Raw genomic sequence first — 11,209 nt, 5'->3', positions numbered from 1 at the left:
TTTTTGTATTTTAAGTAGAGACAGGGTTTTGCCCCGTTGGCCAGGCTGGTTTCAAACCCCTGACCTCAGGCGATCCTCCCACCTTGGCCTCCCAAAGTGTTGGGATTACAGGTGTGAGCCACCGTGCTGAGCCAGGACCGTATCTTAATTGTCTTTGTAGCTGCAGGGTTTAGCATAGTGCCTGGCATCGAATTTTACAGATGCCATTTTCTGTCTCACTGTTTCTTTTTGCCTTTGAGATCTTCCCTCTTTGTTACTGTGATCTTCTCTGCTGATCTTTGTTCTTCTGAGTTTGTCCCTGTCCCTACCTCAACCTGAGCTGCATATGGGCTGCCCTCCTTGTTGTGTTTCTCTCACAGACTGTGTACAGTGCCCTGGGCCTGAGGGATGCCTGCCGTTCCCTGCCGAAGTCCATCCAGCTCTTTCGGGACATTGCCCAAGAGTTCTCTGATGACCTGCACCATATCGCCAGCCTCATTGGGAAAGTAGTGAGTGGAAGGAAAGAGCGAGCGCACCCAGGGATGTCGGAGAGAGAGGAGAGGGACTGGAGCCCAGGGAATGCAGTGTGCGAGATGGGGAAGCATGGGAGTTATTGAGGTCAGTTGGGTAGTTAAAGAATGGAATGGTGAGAGGAGGTGGCAGAAATTCAGGGAAGTATCTGGAGGGTGAGAGTTAAAGCAGGACTGCAGGGAGAATTGGGGCCCAAGGAGAGCTGAGGAACAGGACAGAAAGAGGGTACCGGGTGCTAAGAAGCAGTACCTCTTATCTCCTCAGGTAGACTTTGAGGGCAGTCTTGCTGAAAATCGCTTCACAGTCCTCCCCAACATAGATCCTGAAATTGATGACAGTGAGTGTTGGGTGAGGATGGGCCTGTGAGCCCTGTGCAGGGATGGACTACCGTCCTTGGCAGGTGGTCACCACAGCTGGGGATCTTTATAGCAACCAGGGCAGGAGCCTCACTTTTGATAACCACGTCTTCCACCCTCGTAGAAAAGCGAAGATTGATGGGACTTCCCAATTTCCTCACTGAGATTGCCCGCAAGGAGCTGGAGAATCTGGACTCCCGTATTCCTTCATGCAGTGTCATCTATATCCCTCTGGTGAGGGTAGGAGAGTGGGTGTAGCCTTCAGAGGTCTTTTGGGGGAGATAGCTTATGAAAGACACACTGGTAGATAAGAAAACTTATGGGGCAGCCTGAAGAACATGAACACCTTTTTGTGGGGATACAGGGATCTCTTAAGCTTCCTCTAGGGAGAGGAGGTGTCCAGTAAGTCTCCAAGCAGGAGAGTTGAGTATCTCCTCTTTACTCTCCCCAGATCGGCTTCCTTCTTTGTATTCCTCGCCTGTCTTCCATGGTAGAGGCCAGTGACTTTGAGATTGATGGACTGGACTTCATGGTAAGACCCTTAACCTCTGTAGGTGAGTGATAAGGAAAATGAGTCAGCAGCTGAGGGAGGGCCTTACCCCATAGCAGCACTGCCCAGTATGGGATCTCTCCTCTGTGGTTTTATTCTGAGCTTTACCAGCACTGAGGCAAAGGAAAGAGAAGTCAGGGTTAGGGGCTAGAGGTGAGGTTAGAAAAGTGAGGAAGAAGAGGAGGACCAAGAGATGCAAAGCCCACAGTTTTGAACCCCGGTACCCAGTTTCTCTCAGAGGAGAAGCTTCACTATCGTAGTGCCCGAACCAAGGAGCTGGATGCATTGCTGGGGGACCTGCACTGTGAGATCCGGGGTAAGGAGGAGCCAGAGGTTATGTGCATTGTAAGATGTTTTTAAAAAAGCAGCAGCCAGGGGCAGGAGGAGAGTGGACAACTTGGGAATGTTTCCGACAGGCCCCTTCTCTTCCTACTCTCTCTCTCTCACTCTGACTCTGTATCTTTTCCTCTGAATGTCTTGAGGTCTCAGATTTTATCTGCACACCTGTTTCCAGATCCCTCCAGGGGCCTCTGCCTCTCCTTCAGTTTCCCCTGGAGCTGACCTCCAGCTCCCTCCCTCACCCCCTCTCAGACCAGGAGACGCTGCTGATGTACCAGTTGCAGTGCCAGGTGCTGGCACGAGCAGCTGTCTTAACCCGAGTATTAGACCTTGCCTCCCGCCTGGATGTCCTGCTGGCTCTTGCCAGTGCTGCCCGGGACTATGGATACTCAAGGCCCCGTTACTCCCCGCAAGTCCTTGGGGTACGAATCCAGAATGGCAGGTAAGAATAGAGGTGGGTGGAGGAATAAACATGAGGGGTCCAAAGGCTCCATCTTCTGGGGCTTCATCCATTTTGATCCACAAGCTATGCAAGATGCCTCTCCACCCACTGCAGACATCCTCTGATGGAACTCTGTGCCCGAACCTTTGTGCCCAACTCCACAGAATGTGGTGGGGACAAAGGAAGGGTCAAAGTCATCACCGGACCCAACTCATCAGGGAAGAGCATATACCTCAAACAGGTGAGGAGAAGCCCTACAGCCTGGGCCTCTGGCATCTTCTGCATCTACTCCACCCCTACTTGCAACACCCAACCCAGGCTCCTGAAGCAATTGTCCCCTGTTTTTTGACCCCACCCTTCATGAAAGGACCGTGTGCTTCCATCTCACATGTTCTCATTCTCTATTAGAGAGCCATGCTCTAATGGAACTTTCCATGGCTCAAATTCCTCCACCCGCCTCTGAGTAGGTACACGCTACTCCCAAGTATGTCTCTGCCCATGTCCCATGCCTCTTTACTGATCCTAAATTAGCCAACAGGGCTATGATCAGGATTGGGGGAGGAGAGACAGAGTCAGTGTATTCTTTACCTTTTTTTCCTGTTTCACTCTATCTCTCTTTGATCTGTCATTCATGCCTTGAGCCTCTCTTTCACCTCAGCCCATAGCACCAGGCCCCCAAGGCCCTGTCTCCTTCCCTATTCAGGTAGGCTTGATCGTATTCATGGCCCTGGTAGGCAGCTTTGTGCCAGCAGAGGAGGCTGAAATTGGGGCAGTAGATGCCATCTTCACGCGAATACATAGCTGTGAATCCATCTCCCTTGGCCTCTCCACCTTCATGATCGACCTCAACCAGGTCAAAGGGAGCAAAGGGAGGTGGGATTGAGGGAGCGGGTAATGGGGAAGGAACCCCTGAAAATGCTCAGAACAGGAAAGCATGCCCTCTGCTGCATACCCTCTATACTAAAATTGGGAAGCACTAGGGTCAGAGACAGAAAGAATCAATACCACAAATACCTCTTAATTTTATTTTTATTTTTTTATGTTTTTTTTTCTTTTAAAGATTAGAGATGGGGTTTCACCATGTTGGCCAGGCTGGTCTTGAACTCCTGACCTCAGGTGATCCGCCCGCCTCGGCCTCCCAACACAAACACTTTATGAATGCTTGCTTCGTGTGAGTCACTGTTGGCAAAGAGAGGATGAACAAAGCATGCACCTCACCATTCTAGAACTTGCAGTGCAGTGGGGATGTCACATATACAGCTTTATTCACAGGTCAACTGTGGTCAGTGCATTACAGGCCTCCAATACTAACTTTCCCTTGTCCACCTTACGCCCAGCAGGTGGCGAAAGCAGTGAACAATGCCACTGCACAGTCGCTGGTCCTCATTGATGAATTTGGAAAGGGAACCAACACGGTGAGGGGAGAAGCTGATAAGGGGAGAAACTAAGGAGGGGAAAACAGAGGAGGATGAAGGAGCACGAGAGTGAGGCTGGACCTCTGGAATAGAATAGGGCTGTGTGGGCAGAAAAGAAACAGAACATAAGACAGGGAAAGGCCAGTGCAAGTGCAGAGGGACACATGGGATCCCCATGGCTCTGAACCCTAATCTCTGCCTTCTTTGCAGGTGGATGGGCTTGCACTTCTGGCCGCTGTGCTCCGACACTGGCTGGCACTTGGACGCACATGCCCCCACATCTTTGTGGCCACCAACTTTCTGAGCCTTGTTCAGCTACAACTGCTGCCACAAGGACCCCTGGTGCAGTATTTGGTGAGGAGATCAATCTAGTCCCTCAGGGGCCCCTAGGCTCTGAATTTCCCAGCGGTGGAGATTGGCTCCTCTGTCAGAACAAGGGCTCCCTCAGTACAAAGATCACATCCCTTCCCTTTTCTCCCTCCCCACGGGATTGGCCAAAGGTTTCAGGACAGGAAGGAGGTGATTGACAATATACTGTCTTTTATTCTCTTTTAAGACCATGGAGACCTGTGAGGATGGCAATGACCTTGTCTTCTTCTATCAGGTTTGCGAAGGTGTGGCGAAGGCAAGCCATGCCTCCCACACAGCTATCCAGGCTGGGCTTCCCAACAGACTCGTGGCTCGTGGCAAGGAGGTGATGAGATCCAAATGCACAACCACCTCCACCTCAGAGCTCCCTTCCATTCCTACTCCTACTGGGACCTGGGTCTACGTCCACAGAATTTCTGACCCTTATTTCCCCTTCTCTTCCCCAACTCCCCTCAGCCCTCCAACCTTCTTGCTTGTTCCTAGGTCTCAGACTTGATCCGAAGTGGAAAACCCATCAAGCCTGTCAAGGATTTGCTAAAAAAGAACCAAATGGAAAAGTGAGTGCATGGCCCCAGTGTCTTCACTCTCTGCATCTTCTCCTATGGCTCTTCTCCCCTTTTCAGGGACTCATCCTTCCTCCAGCACTTTGCCCTTCAGAAACCCATCATTTCTTTCTGAAACCCCTAAATCTTCAAGATCCCAGGTTTTCTGTGCCACAGCCTCTCCCCTCTGCACAGGGACTTGGTTGTCCATTCTCCCATAAATCTCACTATTTTCTCTTTCTTCAGTTGCCAGACATTAGTGGATAAGTTTATGAAACTGGATTTGGAAGATCCTAACCTGGACTTGAACGTTTTCATGAACCAGGAAGTGCTGCCTGCTGCCACCAGCATCCTCTGAGAGTCCTTCCTATGCCCTCCTCAGCCTCCTGAGACCCCAGTGGGCTGCCATGCCCTCTTTGTTTTCTTATCTCCTTCAGACCCAGAATTTTTAGTTTCTCTAGAAATTTTGTTTCATATTAGGAATAAAGTTTATTTTGGAGAAAGGTATTGTTTCTTTAGGCCAGCCAAAACAAAGAGACTAGGAAAGAGCTGAAACACAGAGCAGGAATCCACAGGGGAACCTGCCCTGCCTCAGTAAAAATAGTGTCATTGCTGTAGGAAGACCCTCGGATTCTACCCAAGGAGACTTCATGAGAATCAACCACTTCAGAGAGGCCCTACAAAAACAAATTAGAGGGAAGACAGAGAGGCCCACGGGAGATGGTCTCTCTTCTCAAGTGGGAACATCCAGCCTCAGACAGACACAGCAGGAAGGGGCCTGAGAGGCTGACAGAAGCAGGATGGGTGCAAGGCAGGGGTGGAGGGGAGGGACCAGTCCAGGCTACACCAGTGGGAGTGGCTCCACTCTTCCCACCTCAGAGCCATGGGGAGCCAGGGCCCTGGCGGACTGCCCTTGGTGCAGGCTCCCTACACGGTCCTGCTGCTGCCGCTGGGGACAGGCCGCCAAGACCCAGGGGCCCAGAGCTTCTTCCTTTGGGTGAGTATCAGCCAAGCAAGAGGTCCCAGGGGAAGTCTTTCTCCATAGATCTGCCTTTTATATTTCCACTCAAGTTGAGGGCCCACAGTGTTCTCGCCTGCCTCCTCTTGCCCTTCAGGTCCTCAGTGGCCAGTCTGGGCTCACACTCAGTGACCACACAGTGAACCCATATTGGGGGGAGAGGACGGGCCATGAGCCAGAGCCCTGCTGTAGCATAAGAGTCGGCCTCTGTGTTTGCCTTTCCAAGCTGCGGAGGATGCAGGCTCTGGAGAGAGAACAGGATGCCCTGTGGCAGGGGCTGGAGCTGCTAGAGCATGGCCAGACCTGGTTTAAAGACCGTCTGAGGGAGGCACATCAACAGCAGCTGCATCTGGGGGCCCTCGGTGAGGTAAGGGGGCTGCCCCTCTGTGTGAATTGGGGGAGGGCCAGGGAGGGAGGAGCAGGGAATGTGTAGACACAGCCTGAGACCACTCTGGAGAGGGGAGAGTTAATGGTCAGGGATCATGAGTTGGAGGCAGCATCATAATGACAGGATGCCACCAAGTGTTAAGTTGGTGCTCATTGTTGGGGCTGGAGGAAGCTGGTCTGCATTCCATTCAGAGGGATTTGGATCACTCCATGGAGATGAGGGCGTGGCCTGGATTATTCCAGTGGGGCAGGGATGGACAGGGAGGCTCCATGAAGAGTAGTGAAAGGGGTTATTGCACTATTTGAGTGGGTAGAGGAACTGACATCAGCTCTAAAGAGATGGAGGTGCGAGTATTGGATTTTCCCACCTGCCTGAGAGGGATGAGGGGATCCAGATGAGGGGAGGGATGGCCTGTGGTGACAGGAATAGAGTGGCAGATGGAGCTCAGGTTTTTACCATGTTGTCAGCCTTCAACTCCTCCTCTAGAATTTTCTAACAGATTTACACCCAGAGCCTGGTGGCCCCCAGTTAGCCCAGATTCAAAAGGTGAACATCTGTTTGCAGAATCTGATTCAGGAGAAGGTGAGTTTATTGTTTTCAGTTTAGACTTTTGGGAAGTGGGACTAGAGAGTGGAGTTGTTGGGGTCAGTGCTGGCTTAACAGAAAACACAGCGAATTTCCCCTCCAGTTCTCCCCAAGTACACTGAACAAGGCTAGTTCCTGCACCACCCAGGATTCAAAGGAAAGACCAAGGAAGCCGAACTTGTGGCAGCAACAGGTAAACTTCAAGGGAGAGGGCAGGAGCCACACCCTACAGGGCAGGGAGTAGCCCAGAGGGTCTGTTTCTCCTCTCCTCTAGGAGTTGTCAAGGCAGCAGAAAGGATTCACCCAGCCAAAGGAGGAGATGGCTCAGTGGGGCTGCCCTAAGGGGCCAAGAGGCCCTACCCGTGTCTAAACCTTCCTCTCACTCCCCTAAGTCTGGTGAAAGAGTCAGAAGCCCCAGGATCCTTATTCTGCTTCTTAACAGCTAAAAAAATGGCTCCAGGTAGTAAGTCAATAAAGTTCAGACATCTGTGTAACATGTCTCCTCTACTCCTAAAAACTTTCTTTCATCTTCTTGGTGTCACATGTCCTCATTCTCCCCTATATGAAATGCAAAAATGGTCTTTCTTTGAAATCCCTCTGGGAAGAAGATATGTTTATTGAAACTGTCCTTCAGCCTTAAATACAAAAATAAAACCGAAGCTGCTCCAGAAAGCAACTTTCTCCAAAAATGTCTTTGTTTCTCATAGGGTTAGGAAAAGTGCATTGTGGGAAAATCCATTGCCATCTATCCCAGTCTTGCAGGGTTTTCTGTTTTGTTTTGTTTCTGAGATAGGCTCTCACTGTTGCCCATGCTGTAGTGCAGTGATGCGACCACAGTTTACTGCAGCCTTGACCTCCTGGAATCAAGCTATCCGCCTGCCTCAGCCTCCCAGAGTGCTGGGATTACAGACATGAGCCACTCACCCCCAGTCTCGCAGTTTTTAAGAAAGGAAAGGGATGTGGAGAAAAAAAACCTTCATTGGCCATGTGTGGTGGCTCATGCCTGCAATCTCAGCACTTTGGGAAACCAAGGCAGGTGGATCGTATGAGGTCAGGGGTTCAAGACCAGCCAGGCTGGCCAACATGATGAAACCCTGTCTCTACTAAAAATACAAAAAATTAGCTGGGCATGGTGGTGGGCACCTGTGATCCCAGCTACTGGGGAAGCTGAGGCAGGAGAATCGCTTGAACCTGGGAGGTGGAGGCTGCAGTGAGCTGAGATTGTGCCATTGCACTCCAGCTTGAGCAACAAGAGCAAAACTCTGTCTCAAAAAAAGAAAGGAAGGGAGGGAGGGAGAGAGAGAGAGAGAAAAAAGAAGGAAGGAAGGACGAGAGAAAGAAAGAAAGAAAAAGAAAAGAAAGAAAGAGAAAAGGAAAGAAAGAAAGAGAAAAAAAGAGAAAAAGAAAAAGAAAGAAAGAAAGAAAAGAAAGAAAGAAAGAGAGAGAAAGAAAAGAGAAAAGAAAAGAAAAGAAAGAAGGAAGGAAAGAAAGAAAAAACAAAAGAGGCCGGGCATGGTGGCTGGCCGGGCACAGTGGCTCCCATCTGTAATCCCAGCACTTTGGGAGGCTAAGGCAGGTGGATCACGAGGTCAGAGTTCAAGACCACCCTGGCCAATATGGTGACTCTGTCTCAAAAAAAAAAAAAAAAAAATCTAGGAGAGGCAAGGTCCTAAGGCCTATGTGGCAAATGTGTCCCAGGTCTTCTTACCAGTGGGGCAGGTTGAAAATAGTTCTGGAGACCCATCCCTGTAGAGCCTGTTGTGTCACCAGGAGTCCAGGCCTAGCAGAAGCAGCACCCCTCCAATTGTGCCCCACCACGGGCTGCCCGACAGCCCTGCCCCAGCCCTGCCTTGAGTCACCATTGTGAAGGGGCAAAAGGCAGGGGTGGCCGTGGTGAAGATAGGGTCATGTGAGTGGGTAGGGGCAGCGAGCTGGTCCTGCAGGGAAGAGGAGGAGAATGACAGGGTGTGCTAGAGCTGTACCCACATTAAACCTACATCACGCTTCCCCCTGCCTTGCCTACCCTGTGATGGAAAGTAGCGGTGCCTCTCACCTGCCCGGCTGGGGCCAGCACCAGGAGCCGGAGGAAAGCATGAGTCGGGGGCACTGGGCTGGCTTCTCGTCCCGCGGCAGTCACAGTCACCATCACCACGGAATCCGGGGGCGCTGAGTCTGGGACCTCCAGCCACAGGCGGCCCCAGGCGGACTCATTCAGTTCCAGGTGAGCCCTGGAGAGAGGATACGGGCGTCGGGCTAAAGCCCCAGGCTGCCAGAGCCCAGAGCCAGGGGATGCCTGCAGGGGCAAGGGAGGGGAGAGGAGGATTCTGAGGGCCAATCGGAAGGGGCCAGGGGCGGGACTTGGGATAAGCATGGGTCAGGCAAGATGCCAGAAGGCGCTGAAGGGTTCAGGGACCTCACCTGGAGAGGTTGGAAGTGAGGGAGAAGCTGGGGTTTACGGATGTCCTAAGGTCAAGATCCTGAGGGCCCGAGAAGCTGGCGACGCGGAGACTGAGAGGGACCTTGCTGCCCGGGGCCAAGAAACCCGAGGGACTGGTAAGCTGCAGAGAACGGCTCGTCAGGGAAGGGGCCGCTCTAACTCTCTCCAGCCCCAGCCGCAACTTCCCTAACATCTTACCTCCAGAAGGACAGGGACCACAGTGCTAGGCTGAGGGGCAGCCCTGTGCAGGCGCCGCCCCACTCCGTCCTGGCCAATCAGCTCCAGGGAGAAGGGTCTAGGGGTGGACAGCAGCGTGGCCGGCAGCGAGGCTGCGAGGAGACCTCGCTCTGGGGGTCCCACGGGCTCCAAGGGTACCTGGCCTAGTTCGGCACCCTCTGGGACCCCTCGAAGGATGACGTGGGAGAAATGCGGCTGAGGATCCCCGGGACTGGCTCTGGAACCCAGCCCTGTCACTTCTACCAGCAGCTGGGTCTGTAGACCTGGGACAGGGGCGAGGAGGGGAGAACATTGTGAGATTCAGAGACACAGGGAGAAAAGAATTAATGGCCTTCAAAATAGGGGTTCCCTCTGGGGAGTATGAGGTCACCTTCGAGGGGTACTAATGGGAAGCATCAGGCTGGAGTTCTGGGGTGCTGGAAATGTTCTATATCCTGAACTGGGCGTATTATATGAAATCCATCAAACTATACACTTTAGTGCATATTATGTAAATTATAACTCAATGTTAAGGTTATGTATATGTATAGATATATGTATACATCTATACATTATAGATATATAAATATATAGAGATAGTAAAAACGGGGTTATGTGGGAAGGGGCTCAGAGAATAGATATACCTGCAACTGGCTGAGTCACGGGGTAGAGGCCGGGGTGGGGTCCGTCCTCCATGGGGATCCCAAAGTGGAAGAGGAAGTCCAGGGAGGTCTGGGCTGGGAGAGGGCAAAGGCAGTCAGAACTCTTCCCTAAAGGAGTGTGACTGATAGTGCTCTCTGAGGCCTGCAGTCTCTCCTTCCCCTTCCCAGGAACGCCTCCCTCCTTACCTTGCACTCTCACCCCGGGGGTGCCCTCAGCTGTGACCTGGATCTCCCAGGTTCCTGTCTGCAGAGGGTCATCCATGGTCACCATCCAGAACTGCCCAAAGCGGCGAGTGTGACCCAGAGGACCCATGCCTTCTTCCTGGCCCTGGGAGACCCCTGGGGTCAGGGAATAAATTGTCACATGAAACACTTGCTCTCCCTGAGTACACTCCCCCAATTGTCTATTCCCAGGCCCCATTCTTTGCCCTGCCTTCAAAGGTACCTGCAGGGTTCTTGATCCAGAAGCTGCTGATGTCTCCGTGGATCCGGACTGTGATCCTCTGGAGCAGCCCATCCACACTGAACACAAGTGGCTGCCCAGGCAGCACAACAGGAGGGTCCAGGGGAAGAGTCACCTTGAGGGATGGGCAGGACCAGAAAATGGGGGAGATGATGAGGTGTGGGATCAGGTGGGAACAAATAAGAAGAAAGGGGAGATGGAAAGAAACCATGTCACACACGGAGAAAGGGACGCCAGTGAGAGGGGGGCACAGGGCCAGGGATGAAGTTATTATGGTCAGTGACAAAGTTGGAGGCAAGGGATTCAGGATTAGACAATCACATCTTGTACCCCATTAAAAGATGACAGGCCAGGCATGGTGGCTCATGCCTGTAATCCCAGCACCTGGGAGACCAACACAGGAGGATCATTTGAGACCAGGGATTCAAGACCAGCCTAGTCAACATAATGAGACCCTGTCTCTACAGAATACAACCCCCCCAAAAAAAGATGGTAGGACTTTCTGTGGTAACCCTGAGGGCAGAAAACTGGAGGCCAACTGGGGAGGGGTTTACTGATATGAAAGGGCAATGCAGGCTGGGCACTGTGGCTCATGCCTGTAATCCCAGCATTGTGGGAAGGCAAGGTAGGTGGATCACTTGAAGTCAGGAGTTCGAAACCAGCCTGGCCAAAAAAATGGTGAAATCCTGGCTCTACTAAAAAAAATACAAAAATTAGCTGTGCCTGGTGGTAGGTGCCTGTAATCCCAGCTACTGGGGAGACTGAGGCAGGAGAATCCCTTGAACCTGGGAGGTGGAGGATGCAGTGAGCCAAGATCACACCATTGCACTCCAACCTGGGCAACAGCATGAGACTCCATATCTCTCTATATATATCTATCTATCTTTCTATCTATCTATCTATCTATCTATCTATCT

The 11,209-nt window shown here is 51.8% G+C and overlaps 3 protein-coding genes across 12 annotated transcripts in view; 2 read left to right on the top strand and 1 right to left on the bottom strand.

Moving 5' to 3' along the window:
- The window catches only part of MSH5 (mutS homolog 5), a 26,815-nt gene extending 21,789 nt beyond the window's left edge, over positions 1–5,026 (top strand). For all 5 annotated transcript variants that reach the window (XM_037736322.1, XM_037736319.1, XM_037736321.1 and 2 more), the window contains 13 exons: positions 360–488; positions 775–847; positions 991–1,100; positions 1,318–1,398; positions 1,645–1,732; positions 2,008–2,197; positions 2,312–2,438; positions 2,901–3,050; positions 3,538–3,612; positions 3,823–3,966; positions 4,169–4,306; positions 4,465–4,538; positions 4,770–5,026. In XM_037736322.1, coding sequence (XP_037592250.1) covers positions 360–488; positions 775–847; positions 991–1,100; positions 1,318–1,398; positions 1,645–1,732; positions 2,008–2,197; positions 2,312–2,438; positions 2,901–3,050; positions 3,538–3,612; positions 3,823–3,966; positions 4,169–4,306; positions 4,465–4,538; positions 4,770–4,881 — 1,491 coding nt within the window. In that variant the 3' untranslated portion in view covers positions 4,882–5,026. The remainder of the gene's footprint in view (positions 1–359; positions 489–774; positions 848–990; positions 1,101–1,317; positions 1,399–1,644; positions 1,733–2,007; positions 2,198–2,311; positions 2,439–2,900; positions 3,051–3,537; positions 3,613–3,822; positions 3,967–4,168; positions 4,307–4,464; positions 4,539–4,769) is intronic.
- The window catches only part of VWA7 (von Willebrand factor A domain containing 7), an 18,541-nt gene continuing 11,467 nt past the window's right edge, over positions 4,136–11,209 (bottom strand). The window contains exons 11-18 of one of the 5 annotated variants that reach the window (XR_005199070.1): positions 10,275–10,407; positions 10,016–10,168; positions 9,812–9,904; positions 9,150–9,451; positions 8,933–9,072; positions 8,568–8,742; positions 8,223–8,451; positions 4,136–4,515 (exon numbers count right to left, since the gene is read on the bottom strand). Coding sequence is in view for 2 of the 5 variants with exons in the window: in XM_037736317.1 (XP_037592245.1) it covers positions 8,278–8,451; positions 8,568–8,742; positions 8,933–9,072; positions 9,150–9,451; positions 9,812–9,904; positions 10,016–10,168; positions 10,275–10,407 (1,170 nt within the window). In the remaining 3 variants the exon portion in view is untranslated. Of the gene's footprint in view, positions 4,516–4,987; positions 5,786–6,497; positions 7,073–8,222; positions 8,452–8,567; positions 8,743–8,932; positions 9,073–9,149; positions 9,452–9,811; positions 9,905–10,015; positions 10,169–10,274; positions 10,408–11,209 lie in introns of those variants that run through there. The other 4 variants (XR_005199072.1, XR_005199071.1, XM_037736317.1 and 1 more) reach the window with 4 other exon arrangements.
- On the top strand, positions 5,354–7,203 carry SAPCD1 (suppressor APC domain containing 1). 2 transcript variants are annotated; one of them, XM_017522364.1, is made up of 5 exons: positions 5,354–5,520; positions 5,768–5,908; positions 6,416–6,511; positions 6,618–6,707; positions 6,789–7,203. In XM_017522364.1, the coding sequence occupies exons 1-5, from the start codon at positions 5,407–5,409 to the stop codon at positions 6,882–6,884; spliced, it is 537 nt and encodes a 178-aa protein (XP_017377853.1). In that variant the 5' UTR covers positions 5,354–5,406; the 3' UTR covers positions 6,885–7,203. The 2 variants fall into 2 exon arrangements, with proteins under 2 accessions (XP_017377853.1, XP_037592256.1); XM_037736328.1 differs by having other exon boundaries at positions 5,389–5,520; positions 5,639–5,908.

The sequence above is a fragment of the Cebus imitator genome, unplaced genomic scaffold (assembly GCF_001604975.1).
Source record: "Cebus imitator isolate Cc_AM_T3 unplaced genomic scaffold, Cebus_imitator-1.0 Scaffold24, whole genome shotgun sequence".
Taxonomy (NCBI): Eukaryota; Metazoa; Chordata; class Mammalia; order Primates; family Cebidae; genus Cebus; species Cebus imitator.
Note: the sequence above shows the minus strand (reverse complement) of the source record. Positions and strands in the feature narration are given on the sequence as shown.

Excerpts from the sequence above, each read along its gene's own strand:
- SAPCD1 (XM_037736328.1), top strand. The coding sequence starts at position 5,407 with ATGGGGAGCCAGGGCCCTGGCGGACTGCCCTTGGTGCAGGCTCCCTAC. Across the intron at positions 5,909-6,415 it reads ATCTGGGGGCCCTCGGTGAG|AATTTTCTAACAGATTTACA; the intron begins GTAAGGGGGCTG and ends CTCCTCCTCTAG. Across the intron at positions 6,512-6,617 it reads AGAATCTGATTCAGGAGAAG|TTCTCCCCAAGTACACTGAA; the intron begins GTGAGTTTATTG and ends TTTCCCCTCCAG.